This window comes from Schistocerca americana, chromosome 3, assembly GCF_021461395.2.
Source record: "Schistocerca americana isolate TAMUIC-IGC-003095 chromosome 3, iqSchAmer2.1, whole genome shotgun sequence".
In the NCBI taxonomy this organism is placed as follows: Eukaryota; Metazoa; Arthropoda; class Insecta; order Orthoptera; family Acrididae; genus Schistocerca; species Schistocerca americana.
In genome coordinates, this window is record NC_060121.1 from 321,155,242 (window position 1) to 321,173,006 (window position 17,765).

General features: G+C 40.1%; 1 protein-coding gene across 1 annotated transcript in view; it reads right to left on the minus strand.

The window, feature by feature from the left end:
* Positions 1 to 5,090: 5,090 nt before the first annotated feature.
* LOC124607021 (cytosolic Fe-S cluster assembly factor nubp1) overlaps positions 5,091 to 17,765 on the minus strand; it is a 41,180-nt gene continuing 28,505 nt past the window's right edge. Inside the window, exons 8-9 of the mRNA XM_047139181.1 lie at positions 15,404 to 15,590; positions 5,091 to 5,355 (exon numbers count right to left, since the gene is read on the minus strand). Of these exons, the coding sequence (XP_046995137.1) occupies positions 5,306 to 5,355; positions 15,404 to 15,590 (237 nt within the window). The 3' untranslated portion in view covers positions 5,091 to 5,305. The remainder of the gene's footprint in view (positions 5,356 to 15,403; positions 15,591 to 17,765) is intronic.

The window sequence follows — 17,765 nt, forward strand, 5'->3', positions numbered from 1 at the left end:
TGATGGAATGTTGTCTATCCCTTCTGTCTTATTTGATCTTAAGTCTTCTAATGCTCTTTTAAATCCTGATTCTAATACTGGATCCCCTATCTGTTCCCTATCAACTCCTGCTTCTTCTTCAGTCACATGGCCCTCATACAAGCTTTCACTATAGGCCTACTCTTTCCACCTATCCGCTCTCTCCTGCGCATTTAACAGTGGGGTACCCTCTGCACTCTTAATGTTACCACACTTGCTTTTAATGACACCGAAGGTGTCTACGTGTTGACTCAGTCCTCCCAACGATCATTTCTTTTTCGATTTCTTCATATTTTCCATGCAGGCATTTTGCTTTAACTTCCCTCCACTTTCTATTTATTTCATTTTTTCTGTTACCCATGGTTTCTTCACACTTACCTTCTTTGTACCTGTGCTTTTCTTTCCAACTTCTGCGATTTCCCTTTTTTAGAAATATCCATTCCTCTTCAACTGAACTGCCTAGTGAGCTATTGATTACCACTGTATCTATAGCCTTAGTGAACTTCAACCGTATCTCTCCCTTCCTTAATACTTGGGTATCCCACTTCTTTGCACATTGAATCTTCCTGACTAGTCTCTAAACTTCAGCTTACTCTTCATTGCTACTAAATTGTGATCTGACCAGAAAGTGCTGTCTTCTTTCCATTTCACTTCGCTAATCTCCATTACATCTAGACTGAGTCTCTGCATTTCCCTTATCAGATTTTCCAGCTTCCCTGTCACATTCAAACTTCTGACGTTCCACGCCCTGACTTGTAGAATGTTGTCCTTTTGTTGGTTATGGAATCTTGTTCTCATATCACCTCCCCCTTGACAGCTCCTTCCAGAGTTCCAAACAGGAGACTATTCCAAAATCTTTTGCCAATGAGGAGATCATCATGACACTATTTCAATTTCAGGCCACATGTCCAGTGGAAACACATTGTGTATCCTTAATGCACTGGTCTCCATTGCCTTACCAGCCTCACGCCGTTGGTCATTGTTAATTCTTCCGCCTTTAGGGGCGGGAAACTCTGTCCGCTCCTCCGCCCTCTTTGATAAGGCCGTTGCCAGAATGGGGATGACTTCTTTAGCCAGAAGTCTTCTGCTGCCAAAGCTGATCTATTCAAAATTTAAGTGGGGGCGGGGTTCAAACCCAGGACCAAGGACATTTGATTACTAATCAAAGATGCTACTTTTTTTGTGTCGTGGACCTATCTCTCTATCTAATCTCCAAAGTGAAAAGAAACAAAAATCAAATCCATCCCTACTTGACACTGCTACTATAACCCTATGTTAAAAAAAGAAAGAAAACAACTATCCCTCTTCAGTCATACCCGTAACTACTTCCAAAAGTACTCCCTATGTGATAAGATTCCACGTGTCTACAATTTTTTATTTATTTATTTTTTATTACATAATTATAATGTGTATAAATGATAATGCTATAAAACAGAATATTGCAATAAAATCGCTTTGAGCACCATATATAACTTGCGTACTTCAGCTAAAAGAATATTTCTTCAACAAATGGTCCAAGTGGGGTTTTCTTGTGCACTGCCACTGGTGTTTACTATTTGCAAAAATGCCATCTAAAATATCGACAGGAGACTAATGCTGCACTGCTAATGCCTCAATGAATGCAGTGTTCCTTGTATCACAGTTGCTTTCCTTTCGCATTCCTTGCAATTTTGGTCAATCTCCCTTCGACATGATGCTGCAATGTACGTTCCACTGAGTTTGGCACTCCCCATACAGCGGAGGGGGGTGGGGGGTAAGGTAACAAAGAGCAAAAACTGGTAACAAGACTCTAGGCGGCACGTGTCTAGAACCTAATCCAATAACCATCAGTGTCTTCAGAATGTACCATATGACTGCAGCAGCTCATGCCCAACAAGGAAAATTGGTATTCCCCAGAGTTTTATGACATCAGAGTGCCCGGTCATCAATACATCCCCGATGTCAGAAACTAGGTCTGCCAATTGCTCAGAATAACAGCAGCAAAGTTCTAGCTGTTAGGACATAGAAAATAGATAACGTCTTGGATTCCGACCTTTATAGGTGCCAACCACAGCAAAGGCACCTATTTAAAGAAGAAAGAGCAAGCCGTTCAAATTTCCAGTGGTCTCTGATAGTTGCTACCATTTCTGTGAAACTGCAAAGTTCTCTCTTGGTAATTGTAGCCCAGGTAAGATTCCGGGATACTGCTCTGCAATATGTAAAGAATCTGGCTTTGATGGTCTCTCTACTCACCTACTTTTATTCAAAAAGGAAAATCTACATGTAAAGTTACGCAAACATCAAAATAAAATTAGTATTTAAAAATGAAATGCATCAGAGTGTTAGTTGTAACAAGTGTATCAGTATTCAATAGTAGCATAAATCTGATTTTAATTGATTGGACCCTCTTTCCTTGTTAACTGACCCCGTGCAAGCACTCATGTAAGTTCCTTGGAACATGGCGGTGTGGATTTGAAGTGCATTGTAGCATTACAGGGAAAATGAAATACAGGATAAACACAAAGTCCTTCCTGATTACACAAATATATTTCTAAGGAACTTTGATAGAGTATCTTGTTTGAGAACATTTTTCAACATAAGTGAATTATCATTAGGCACGCACTTTTCAGTTTCACCCACGATATGTACTGCAAGTAAATCCTACTCTTGGATACCCATAAACCCCTCTCAGTTTATTGCCCCAAGCGGCCGATACTGAATATAATACATCCCGTATAGAAATACAGTGCTGGGCACCCTAGCAGTGGCTTGTCTCTGTAGCCTCAAACTGGCGCCGTTCACCCGTCATGTTATTTCACCTCACTGATCCCCACTACATGTAGACGGAGCCTTTGCATTTCCCTTTCTAACTTTCCTACTACTATTTTGAACTTCTGACATTCCACATTCCGACTCTTAGGATGTTACCACTTCATTGGTTATTCAATCTTTCTCTCATAGGATTTCCCCCCTGGACAGCCCCTCCCATAGATCCAAATGGGGGAATAATCCATTGTCTTTTTGCCAACGAAGAGATCATCATCATACTTCTGCAATTCCAAGACTTTTCCTGTGACTTCACGTAATGTGTCTTTAGTGCAGTGGTTTCCATTGCTTTCAGCATCCTTCATGCCATTGACCATTGCCATTTCTTCTGCCTTTTAGGAATAGTTTCCCACCCCAAAGTCGAGAAGCTGTCCTGAAACTGTCTGCTCACCTGCTCCATTTGAAAAATTGTTAACCAAATGAGGGTAACTCCGCATTCTGGAAGATTTCCACTGCCACTGCCGACGATTTGTATTTAGAATTCAAACAGTGGCTGGGACTGCATCTGGGACCCAGGACATTCTGTTACTGGACAAAGACGCTACCCCTAGATTGTGGGTTCTATCGCTACTCAAAACTTGCAATTGGTACACCACTGTTCCATTTGCTCAGACAATTACTTGAAACTGCATGCTTCTACTGAATAACCAAAAATGTAATATCCGGAGTGTTTAAGTTCTGTGCCTTATATATTAGCTGATCCCCCTCCCCAACTTTGCCATTTAACTGTTAATTTAATAAAAATGGACCACCAGTCATAATTCAATAAACTTCAGAAAAATTACAAATACTGAGAGGAATGTCTTTCTTTGTTGGTCCTTTTGAGAAATCACAAGAACGTGATTAGTTTATTGAATTACAAAACACACAAGCACGAATGCACACACTTGCATGCAGACACACACACACACACACACACACACACACACACACACACACTAATCAATAAATATACAACGCTGTGGCCATGTATGGCATGCTGAGCAATCTTGCTTAAGTTCTGGCAAAATATGTAACCCATGTCCATCCAAACATTTATTTGAGAATCACGATGAAATTTTCAGTAAATCGGTGAAGACATTTTCCAGATTTTTGATAACAACATTAAATGACAACTTGCTTTATACAAGGTTTGGAACATTAATAGGGGCAACTATTTATTTACAGTTCGTACAAAATAGAGACATGTTTCAAAGTTTTACTGGCCTTCAAAGTAGTCACCAGCATTGTGTTTAACCCATTGCCAGCGATGTGGAAGTCGTAGGATACTCTTAGCAGTGCCAGTTGCGTTGACAGCTCGAGTGGCGCAGTCTATTGCCCGACGAATTTGTAGCTGTTCTGAAGCAAATGCCATGAAGTGTTTCCTTCAGTTTAGAAATCGAGTTGAACTCACAAGGGCTTAAGTCAGGGGAGTGCAGTAGGTGGTATAGTGCTTAGCAGCCCCATCGATCAAACAAATCAGTAACAGCTTGCACTGTACGTGTTTGAGCATTGTCCTGCAAAATGATGGTCAGGTCCTGCAGAAAGTGTCATCACTTTTGTCTCTAAGCTGGTCGTAGGTTGTGTTCCAAAACTGAACCGCATGGAGACAGAAGTGATGACACTTTCTGCAGGACCATCATTTTGCAGGATAATACTCAAGCACGTACAGTGATTACTGATTTGTTTGACTGATGGGGCTGGTAAGTGCTATACCACTTAATGCACTCCCTTGATTTAAGTCCTCATAAGTTGAACTCGACTTCTAAACTTTAAAGGAAGCACTTCAGGGCATTTGCTTCAGAACTGCTACAAATTCGTCAGGCAATAGACCGCGCCGCTCGAACTGTCAACTCAACTGGCACTGCTAAGAGTATCCCATGACTTCCACATCGCTGGCAATGGGTTATACACAATGCTGGTGACTACTTTGAAGGTCAGTAAAACTTTGAAACACATATCTATTTTGTATGAGCTAGAAATAAATAGTTGCCACTATTAAAGTTCCAACCCTCGTATAGTACAACAGAGAATAAGTAATGTCTTTGATTCTTATGTATCTGGTGCTCACCAATTCTATCACAACGAACACTAGCTGTGGGTTTTACAAATCTGTTATGGACTTAAGTTTATGTAAGTTGGAAAGCAATTGGTATGAACCCATGGGACTGAAATATGAAGAGCCTTTGATGTACTCACTATAAATCTTCATTTTTTCCCCTTCAATAAGGTAGCTTCTCTTTCTATAAATATAAAATCTAGGATTTTTACAAAAGAAAACTCAGATGTACTCAAAATATTTCTATTCTCAAACAAATGCAAAACAAATACATAAAAAATCAGGATTCAAAATAACATTAAATTAATTTCAAACATGTATGAGCAAGTGACAGCCAGTGAAATTGTACCTATGCACGATGCTATGAATAAAAAATATTATATACATATGTAATGTTTATCACAGATACGTATAACTTCTTCAAGATTTTGTTCGTGAAAATTGTTAGCCAATATCCATGGCATTTGGCTTACTTTCACATGCTGTTGTGATGCCTGCAACAATAAAACAATGAATAAAATCGAATTCATTTAGTGGAAAATATCATTTTATGCTATATATTAAACACATAACTACAGTTGAAATTGCATATTTAAAGTACGTGCATTTTCACAGAGGTTGTAGCTACTATTCAAATCTGCAAATGAGAATTTTATTTAAGTTTGGCTCGAATGATGAGAGAACTACATGAAATAAACCATCAAGCATAGTGCCTACTACGCAAGCAAATCACAAAAGTATATTATCATGTCTTGGAGTTACACTCGTGCTGAAGATTTCTGCTAGGAGGAGATAATGAATGATCCAATGTACTCCAATTAATTAGATAAAGGCTTTCAGCAAGATTCCAGTTGGTGGATCTTGTGACAGTAAAAGGAAATGATGCAAGAGAAGAGGGGGAAAGCAAAGCAGTCAAGTACACATGATGATCTGGAGTGAAGAGAGTTTCCTTTATGTCCATGCAACGAAGTGACTCAAAAGTCAATTACATGCTTTAGACACCTAGCACATTCATTTCAGATCTATCAGTTTATTACTTCTGGACTTGATACCAAGTCCATCCACTGAAATTGCTTATACTGAAGTACTTGAAAACAACAGATGGTTAAAGGCTAATGGATTACCATGATTTTGACACGACTCAGCACATACAATGCAGTACTTTTTGTAGATCTCATGAGATATAAAAATCATCACCTGAAACAATGAAACGTGAGAAATATATGGAAAGGATAGATCGCTACTTACCACATGGAGGAGCTGAGTTGCAGTCTGGCTCAATGAAAAACTTGCTGAACATTTAAGCTTTTGAAGAAAAAGGTCCTTCTTTCAAAATAGCGTGTGACCACACACATGCGCGCGCGCACACACACACACACACACACACACACACACACACACACACACACACACACACACATGGACTGCACCTGTGTCTGATCCGTGAAGCTGTCTGAACTGGGTGGTGAGGGTGAGGAGGCAGTATGGGGCAGAGAGTGGTAAGGGTAGTAGGGTTCTGCCCGAAAGTGGGGAGCAGCCTAACCAGCATGCTCCCCACCCCTCCCATAGGGGTATTTCATCACCAACTGAACCTACGCATATCCTTGTCCATCCCCGTACCACACTTGCTCCCAAACCCTTGCTTCATGGCTCATATCTCTCCAATAGACCTAGATGCAAGACCTGTCCCATACATCCTCCCACTACCACCTCCTCCAATCCTGTCATATGCATCTCCTATTCCATAAAGGCCAAAGCTACCTGTGAAAGCTGTCATGCAATACAGAAGCTAATCTGCAATCACTGTCCTGCTTTCTATGTGGGCATGACAACTAACTAGCTGTCTGTTCACTTGAGTGGCCACTGCCAAACTATGGCCAAGAGACAGCTGGATCATCCAGTTGCTGGACATGCTGCCCAACACAATGTGCATCACTTCAATGTCTGTTTCACAGCCGACACCATCTGGAACCTTCCTACCAACACCAGCTTTCCTGAATTGCGCAGGCAGGAAATCTCCCTACAACATATCCCTCATTCCCGTAACCTCCTGGCCTCAACCTTCACTAACCTCTGTCCTCTCTCTATCTTTAACCTTCCCTGATCCCACTTCAGCATTACACACACCTTCTATTCCACCAACACACTAAAGTCTTTTCCCTCCATTATATCTATCGTCCCCCCTCCCCCCCCCCCCCCTCTCAATAGCACAATCTCCCAACTCTGTACCTAACAGCCTTTCCTCCACCACATCCCTGCATGCTCTCAAAAACAGCACAACATCCTCCCTCACCCCTACCCAACCCTACCATCACTCCCTCTTCATGTCCCATACCACCTCCTATCCCCACTGCCCACCCTAGATTGCTGCACACGTCAGAAGCAGATGCAGTCTGTAGTCAGGACCCAGCAGCCAGAGACAGTAACCATATATATATGTGTGTGTGTGTGTGTGTGTGTGTGTGTGTGTGTGTGTGTTACTTGTGCTGGTGTGTGTGCATGCTCTATTTTGGAAGAAGGACATTTTTGGCAAATGTTTAGCAGCCTTTTAATTGTGCATGACAAACTCAGCACCTTCTCTACGTGGTGAGTAGCAATCTATACTTTCCACACTGTTGCTACTCTATCTTGGACTTTCCATTGTTTAGTGAAATATGAGAAGCAGATAATGTAAAGTTTCTGACATTAGACATAGATCAAAACCTTAATTGGACACCCAAACCTTAGAATTAATATAATGCTTTAGTTAAGTTACAAGTGAAGTATGCATGATTATTGTTATATGTGATTTAAAAATGAATAAACTAATTTATTCAGCATATATATATTCACTAAAGAGTTACAGAATCATTTTTGGTGAAACTCAAACTGTCAACTTGTGGGGATAATATTTCTAGAATATAGAAGTTTGCTGTAGGATTTGATGTTAGTTCTAAACATCTTGCAAAAACTTCCTCCAAAACATTCCAACAACTGTTTCATAATCCACATCCATTAATGTCCTATGTCATTAAAAAAAAAAAGTGTCAACATGATGCTAGGAAGTCTTTAGTGGAATACAAACAATGGAAGGAGTAAAGGCAACTATTCACTGTATTAACATGCTGAGCAAGGCTCATAAATAATATTTCAATCATTGTTACAGTGTCACATACTAACTAGGCTGAACAGCCTTTTATGTGGATGCAACCCCCAACCAACTATCCCCTTGAATGAAAGGACACACCAAAACTGTGTCCAACAGCAATGGACAAGCCAGTGGCAACTTGGCAGATGTTCAGCTTCAATACCCACTTCAGCAACCTGTATCACCCGGATCCTCCTCTGCAATGCTAGCTTCTCTGAGTTATGGTAGATGGGAACAGTTCTTACAACCCATGTTTAGATCCTGCAGTCCTCTTGGCCTCATGATCTCCACTATGCCTTGTCCCACACTCTCCTCCAACCTGCCCTCGTGCCTCCCACTTCACTCCTTAAATCTACACCTGCAATGTCCTCTCCACAGTTCTCTCTTCCTCTGTTTCATCTTCAGCCTATCCCTCCTCATAACTCACTTCATCATGATCTACAGGCAACGTACTCTTTCTGAACGATTTTCAGGTAACCAGTGCCACAATCCTAACCCATTCCCTTCCTGCCTCTCCATCCCAACTGTCAGCTTGCCTTCCCTCCACCTCTCCTGCTCCCCTTCTCCTCCAAGTCCTCTCACTCTCCCCACCTGACACAACCTCTCACTCCAGTTGGGCAACAGCACCAGGATCAGTACAACGTAGTTGTCAAAGGCAGAGAGAAAGACAGAAAGAAAGAGGAAGGGAATTGCCCAAAAGCTTAGCAATGAGTCTGATCTTGATTATGTGCCTGTTGATTGTTCCACACCTCAACTGTGCACTGAGTGGCAACATTAATTCTCTTTATTTGTATGTCACCTTGGACTTACCAATACTGTAGGCCACTGTGTGTGCACAAGGACCTCTGTACCCACATTTGCTATACAGTTTGGCTAAACAGACAATGTTTTCCCGCAGTTTATGATAATTTTTATTGGTCCCTTCAAATTATCAATGTTCAGAATCTTGCTTCTGCAGTACTGTAATGATTAATTTCCACCATTTACATTTAATAATACAACATGACTGGTGAAAAAATGTTTAGTGGAAATACAATGTCATTGGGTAGGTGTTGACTTTCAAGTAATATTTACAACCACAATATTTATAACCATTAGGCAATAAACTTTCTTGAGCTTTGATTTGCCTAATTCTGAATTGGTAGGGGATGTTAAAAGTTTGAGCAATGTGCTACTACTACTTTGTCTTCTAACAATGCCATCCTAACAATAACTATACTGTGTGTAGTGTTTGTCATAGTTGTGTTATCAGATGTGGGTTGGGCTAAAACTTCAGTATTATTCCAAATGGAAGGTAAGATAGCAACAATAAACAAGAGCTATGGTAGTTCCTCTTCCAGACAGTATACCAACTACCTTCGACCGCTGAAGGTGTGGCACCTTTTGCAAAAAAACACGTGAATTATTGGCATATTATTTTGTTACAAAAATGCATTAACTTTGTTTTGAAGGAAGACGTTATCAAGTGGTGTACAACTATGGTTATGTCGGAATATGTAGCGATTTCTGAAGTGATGGTTAGGCTGTAACTAATAGTAATGCTTAAACAATTTAATTACAATTCTCACACATTTGGGCACTTCTTTTGGAATAATAGCAAGGGATATTCTTCAGCCCGTAGGAACCTAAGCAAAAGATTAGACTAATTACAATGTGCGCGGAGGCACTTAAACTAGGCTATTCCAATGCTGCCCCATCATGCATGGGATGCTTGCATGCACTCCTCATCTCGCCCATGGGCAGGCCCACGTGGATAGGCAACCCGCCAGGCAGTCCTACTATGCTGCATTTGTGCATTGCTCTGTGGGCACGCTTGGATGGACACCCAATTCTTGGCATCATATGTTAAAACTTCGCACTTCATTGCAAACATATCTATAATGATGTCTTCTCAAAAAGTCCCACTGCCATTTTCCATCCATTGGGAAGCACTATTCTTACTTGTTGGTTAAGGTGGGTTGCCTCAGTGCCTAGTGTGCCGTAAGATACTTAATACAATCAAGAAGTACAATATTCTCTGTTACAACATATGCCATCACATCACACATTTTGAAGAGCTGGTCGGCAGTGCAAGGAAGCAACTTATTGCCACACTGAAGGGCCAAGTACAGCAACAGGTAATTTGAGACAGAAAAAATCGTAGACTTGGTGCATGTTCTTCATGTGCATCAGTCTCAATTACTCCATGAGGAGAGGTAATGAAGTTTGAAGGATTTTGCCTGTCCAAACAAATACTTTCTTGTCTGATTTGAGGCATGTGTGCCTATATGGAAGACCAACTGGAGGAGAAAGGTCAGAATTTTGTTACTTACTCATTAGCACTTGATGAAACCTCTGGTGTAATTCTATTCTATGATGTTCGGGACTGCAGCCGGATCATATTGACTTCTCGCCACAATATTTCGGCTGGCAAACCATTCAGTCACCATTTTCAGGTGAACATCAGCCACTGGAGACTGCTAGTTCATAAGTGTCAGCTTCATAGCAAAAACTGATGTGGAGACATATGCACATTAGAGGCCATCTCAGGAGTGTCCTCTACCAAAATCCACATAATCTGCAAATACTGTTCCTTCTGTGACATGCAGGCACATACGTAAAAATGAAAGTAAATGTCCACCCTATGTTAGAATGCACTCGTGGTGCTAAAAACAAATGTCACATGTCGCCAGACACGTCTTTATGAATAAAATGTTTTCTCTCAGAAGAAATTAAAGAGACCACTGGACCACAAGTATTGTCCAGTTGAAAGTCACCTTCATGATTTACAATATCTTGTGCTAGACGTATTTCCAAAAATTCTTTAATCACTGAATCCCAATACGATCTTGCTAGGGCCAACATTTTTGTGGCAGAATAGTCCATAGAGTGTCCTGTGATAATACAATGCTCAGCTACGGCCGACTTACTGGGCTGTGAAAGGCAAGCTGGCAAAGTCTGACATTTGTTTTTAGTGCCAGGAGTGAAAGCCAACAGCGTGAACCAGCAGTCTCCAGAGGAAGACACTCGCATTAAGATGACTGAACAGTTGCTAGCCGAAATATTGTGGCAAGAAGTCAACACGATCCAGCTGCAACCTCAAAACCTCGCAGAATATTCAGTGTGCCAGGAAAACTTCAAGAATTACATCAGACTATGTGTAGCTTGCAATATTTGTGCAGCGTGTTGACTCAGAGCTACAAGTTTTCTAGGAACTTTTAGATGATGTACCTATGGATTCCACAACTGCAGGTCAAAATATATTTTAGGTGGTGTGTGAATCCATTGAAAATGTGTTTGCCATGGGCCAAGCTCTATTCTGTGGTGACAGATGCTGCACCACACACAGTTCTGAGTCAACAAGGTTTTGTCTCTCGTAAGAAACAAATCAAGACCAAATTTGAGAAAGACAACTGTTTTACCCACCAGGATGCCCTTTGTGCAGAAAATGTGCAGTGTGGTGACATCACAAAGGTCACGGTACAATGTATTAATTTTGTAAGGCACCATGGTGTCAATCACTGCCAGTTCAAGGGATTTTTGGAAGATCTGGAAGCAGCATATGGTGCTGATTTACCTTGTATGGTACAATGGCTGGCAATTAGTAGAAACACAGTGACAAGAAATGGGTTGCAGACTTGGCCTTCCTTCCTTAAATCTGTCAGTTCAAGGAGAGGCTCTGCTTACTCCTACCTAACGTATATGGCAAAATGTATGCATTCATGGAGAAACACTGTCTATGTGAAAGGCAGCTCACTACAGTAAACCTAACATTTATCAAAAGCATTTCGTTGCTACAGTTACCTTCAAGACTCACATTTCAAGACTTACAAACAAAATACTGTGCAACTCCATCAATCTAACAAGACAAGGTTTACAGAACTGTGTAGCCTACAAAATGAATTAAATTTATTTAGCACACCATTTTCTGCTGCACCAGATACTGGGTCTTTGGAAATGCAATTATAACTAATAGATTCGCAGGACTGAAATCTGCTCATACATACATACATACATACATATACAGCAATCACAGCCCCTGCAGACGACACTCTGTCACCACAAAATACCTCCATTCCTTTCTTTCTTGTGTTCATTTCCTCCAGATGTCTCATCTTCGAGTTCGCTGATACTGAATCTGAGTAGAGAATCTCTCTTAGGAAATACATGCATTTTGTGCTCCCTGCTGTTCTTTCCTTTATGTCTGTTTCTATGCTTTTGTAACTGGTAAACCAAGATTCCAAGTATTTGCACTGGTAAACTATCTTAAACCTCATGCCATCTACGCAAAAAATTCTCCCTGCTCTTGCCTTCTTCCTAATTGCATGAACTCTGTTTTGTGATGATTCACCTGCAGCCCAGCTTCTGGTACATAGTTGTCCATTTTCTGGTACATTTCTTTCAACTCGTGGTTTGATTCACTTAGCAGTACCATATCATTTGTGTATGCAATACAATTGAAATCATCATCAATCTGTACTCCAGCCCACTCCTGTTGCCTACATTCCTTCACTACTTTCTCTAAGATGAGGCTGAACAGAACATATGACAGAGCGTCTTCTAGTCTGAGGCCCATCTCAATCTGAACATTTCTTATGTGACCTCTTGGAAATTCACTGCTTACCTTCATCCATCCACACAAGTTTGCACCATTCTCCAGGATTCTAAAGTCACACACGGCATTGTATAGGCTTTCCTGTGGATGCTCTCATAAACATATTAAAAAATGAAGAACAGACTGTAGATATTGTGGTATCGACCACCGCCTGTCAACTGCACATCGAAATACACATGGCACTAGTCACCACCGCACTTCCCACAACCGCTGCCATGACCAAGGGGTGCTGCTTCGATGCTGTTATGCCACCATCAATCATCTGCATGTAACCACGCACTTCGAAGTCCTGCAGCAGATGTATTTAAGTTATGAAAGCAGCTTCTGTCCTACTCCTTGTTACTGTTCTTGTACTTCCTATTCAATGTCCTCAAGTATTTGTCGGCCAGGGTTTTGAACTTTGTAATTATCATTCATAATGTGAAGCCTGACTGGAAAATTCAGAACTTCTGAGTTTGTCTTAACAAAGAACTTCTACAGTCAACTGCTACCAGAAAGATATGTATTCATTCTTTTTTAATGTCATCTGTACTTAGAGTAAAAGATAATTGTCTGTGTTTATAGTGCTCTATGCTCCTGTCATAATGGGAAGAACGTAACTCTTGAATTGCACAGACTTCAATGAGATATTACCTGCAGACACAATGCAGGAAAAAAAAAAAAGATGAAGAAGAGTGAGAGGCAACTAAAGAAGATGTGAAGATTGCAATCGAAAGACTCAGAAACAAAATAGCCCCAATGGAAAACAGAATTACAGGCAAATTAATCAAAGGGAGAGGTGAGATATTGCACTTGGATACCAACTGATCTAGTTGGTATGGAACAATGAGACATTACCAGAAGAATGGAAATTGGTCATAATATGCCTGATAGAAAAGAAGGGAAGCAAAATGGGATGTGGTAACTACAACGGTATCATCAACTTTCTGGAAGTAACCTACTGCCTATCAATACCAAGAAAATTACAACCATTCACAGAGAACAAGATAAAGTAATACCAATCTGGCTTTTGACCAAACCAATCGACAATAGATTGCATTTTTATTCTTAAGACAACTATTTGAAAAACACTGGGAGTATGATACTGATGTTTATTGTATCTCATCTTATGCACATGTGGGAGATGAATTTAAACAATGTTTTGAAAAATGGAATAAAGCAAGCAGAGAGTACTTTGAATGGGTTGAAGGTTCATGGTTAAAATCTGAATAAATAGGTTTAAAAATAAAAATCAGTTCCTTTTGGGTACCACCTCATATTCTCTTCTCTGATATCAAGATTCACTTCATCTCCTTTCTGATGTCGAAAAAATGTTCCCTTTTCTGCTCATTCGCCCTGTCAGCAACTCAATTCTCACCCATTTTCTTGTCTTTTCTGTAGCCTTCTGAAATATCCTGTTGAACCTTTTTCTCTTCTTGATTCTCTTCTTTCTTCCAAATGTATCCTCCGCCATACTTAGTATCATGGACTTAATTTCTTTCCACTTTCCCTCCATGTTCTCTTTTGATTCTAATGTTTCTAGGGCCTAAAAACAGTTTTTGACTTCTATAGCACATCATTCTTTAATGCCCTTTCTCACAGTTTTCCAGTATTCAAAGTTGGTTCTAGTGTCTCCTTTGTTAAGATGTTATGATGATGTTCATTCAGAAGAGTTGTCAAAATTACATAGGACTGCAGCTAACATTATATCTATGTATCTCTCAACATACTCTCGTGAACAACTTTTCCATAATGAAGAGGATAAAAACTGAAAAAAAGGTCTCAGCTACATGACCCAACACTAAGTCTCAATCTAAATATTCCATCTCTTGTAATTGAAAAGAAATGTCTTGCTTCATACACTTAATAAAATATGGTGCATCAAACCAGTCTTCATGGCCAGATGGAAGTTAAAGATGACCCACCTTCAGGATGCCCTTCGACGTCTACGAATGATGCTCATGTCCAAACATCAAGGAAACTATTCATGCTAATCAAAGACTGACTGTCCAAGAGCTTGCAGTTGTTCATGTTATGAAATCCTGACACATTACCTTGGAATGCATTGTGTTACTGCGACATTCATACCACAGCTCATGAAAGACCAGGAAGACCTTCACCTCACAATCTGTGAAGAGCATTTGGATCACGCAAATGAGAACAAGAGGTTTCTTAAGAGAATCATAACTGGTGATGGGATGTTGGTCTACGGTTATGATGTTACGACCAAGGTTCAGTCTTCACAATGGGTTGGGAAATATTCTCCAAGACCAAAAAAAGGTTCTCAGGTGAGCTCAAATGTCAAAGCCATGCTGATAGTTTTCTTTGCCTTTGAAGGATTGATTAATTATGAATTCATGTCACATGGACAAAATGTTAATCAATGGTGCTATCAGGAAATGTTGTGATGCCTGTGTGAAAATTGAGAAGGAAATGGCCTGAAATGTGGCAAGACACTTCATGACTCTTGCATCATGATAATGCACCAGCACATTCATCCCTGTTGGTGCATGACTACTGAACAAAAAGCAAGATCTTTGTGCTGCATCATCCTTCGCACTCTCCAGACCTGGCCGCTGTGGACTTTTATCTATTTCCAAAGTTGAAAACCCCATTGAAAGGATGAAGATTTGCAACAATAGATGAGATAAAAGAAAATTCATAGATGGCACTTCACATGATCCAACAAGAGGCGTACCAAGACAGCTTTTGGAGCGGAGTATAAATTGTGGAAGAGAGTATTTTGAATGTAGAAAAATTTTGTGGACAAAGTTCTAGAATTTTTTGAACAGATCTCATATAAAAGTGATAGCCTGCAGCACTGTGATCAATATTTACTCACCATGCAGTACAGAAGCAAATGCAACTGCAGCAGGGGATTGGGGGACCTCAGTGAGAAAGTTCTTGCCTTCATCACAGGCACGAGCAAGAAGAGGATCTAATGGAAGACTACCTAAGAATGGAACATTCAAGTCAGCTGCCATTTTCCTTGCACCTCCAGTTGCTGCTGGAAATATCTCTGACTGCACCTGTAAACACGATTAATAAGTCTTAGAAGATAAAATCACATTTGTGTTCTCAAAAATTAAAAATATATAAGACTAGGAAAATCATATTAACATACAGAAAATTCAAAACTATCTATAATGATAATTAATACATTTTCAAAAAAACTTTACTGCAAAAGTTTAATGTTCTCACAGACAGCCCTTTTTTTTTTTTTTTTTTTTTTTAATTTTGGTTATGTATACACAGCACAAACTATTCAAATAAGTAATACATGAACTTGTGGTATCAGTCAGAAAAGTCTCATTCACAACTACTCATTCCACACAAAAAAAAGTCTATAACTCATCACATCAATTACGAGGAGGCTAGCACTCACCTACAGCTGACTGATGTGTGGCACCTAACACTCAGCAGAAAATTGTGTGTACAAGCTTTTGAGTTCTTGCTCTTTCTCTAGTAGAAGCACACATATTCACACACACACAACCACACAGATACCCAAACATACACATCCATGGTCACAGCGATGCTGACTCTCCACAGTCATAGGCGTGTGCCTTTGGTTGTCTGTGTTATTGTGTGCATGAATGCCTATGCCTCCACTAAGGAGAGAGCAAGAGCTCTAAAGCTATTGTAAATAGTTTTCCGTTGGTTGTTTCTATGCGCCACACATCAGTCAGCTTTAGGTAAGGGCAGGAAAATTTTGTGAAAACCCTAATGCAAAAAATAATGTGAAATTGGCAGTATTTTGTGAAATAATGCAAAATAGACAATTTTTATGAAGTTTTGTGAAATTTGTCATTTCCCATATAAAGATGTTTGCCTCAAAATTGAGGTTCATTTATAATCTTAATATGACATTTCATTTCCCGTGTAATGAACTACGATGTGACGTAAAAATTATCACCGAAATTGGCAAAAGGAAAAACATGAAAAGCAGCAAAAAAAATAACAGTGACACTGCAAAAAGAGGTCACCTAATTTGGCAAAAGAAACACTGAAACTGGCGAAAAAGGACACTGAACTTGGCAAAAAACACCGGCATTAACAAAAAATAACACCAAAATCGGCAAACAATAGCACCGAATTTGGCCATAAAGCAATTTTTTCCTGTCCCTTGCTGTAGGTGAGTTGTTCCTTTCCCTTTATTTTACGTAAAATGTGAAATTATCAACAAATATCTAATTATCATCATTAGTTTGAGAAATACACACAATGTGAACACTAGTATGAAAATATCAGAAACACAACACATTACCATGCCTAATATGGCATAAGAAAACTGTTGTCATTCAAAACAGATTCAAGTCATCTCGAAATGGATACACACGTCCTGCATGGTTTCAAGGGAAACTTATATCATTCTTCCTGCAAAATAATGGCAAGTTCAGGAACGGTGATGGAGCTCGTTAGCAACCACACACTCTTCTCTCCAATGTAGATCAAAAAGGCTCAATAACATAGGGATCTGGTAACTGTGGTGGCCTGGGGAGATGTGACAGTTCAGCTTCATGCTCACAAAACCAGTCCTGGACAACAAGTTGTGTGATCAAGGGAGCTGTTGTCTTGGAACACAGCATCAGTTTTGGAAACAAATGCTGTACCATGGGATGGATATGATCAGCCAAATTGGCCACATAATCCTTGGCAATAATGTGACCTTGCACAGTAACCATTAGGCCCATAGAGTAATGTGATATGGCTGCCCAAATCACCACTGAACCCTTAACACATTTCACTCTTGAGACATAAACTCCATCGGAAGTAGGAAACAGTATGAACCAACATTCATCCACCCAAATGACATTCTTCCATTGCTACATAATCCAGGTTTGGTGCTGTCAAACCCTGCAAGTGCAACCTTCATATCTGCAGTGACTTCTGAAGCTATCATCTTGTTATCTGTCTTCAAGGACCATCTGTCATGATAACTCATCACTTACGTTCATCCACATTGTGACTTAGCTGATGATGTTTTTGCACTTCCCCATATGTGGTATAAATCTTCGATATCAACACTTTGGCTCCCCTGGTTGCAGGAGCACCCACCAAACAAGCACCAACAATTTGACCATTTTCGAATTCACTTAACTTTGACATAATGCACTCACAACTACACAGAACACTTTTCTGACCACGATTGAAACATGAAATGTATTGAGGACACTGTACAGGTGTCACTCATGGTCAAATAC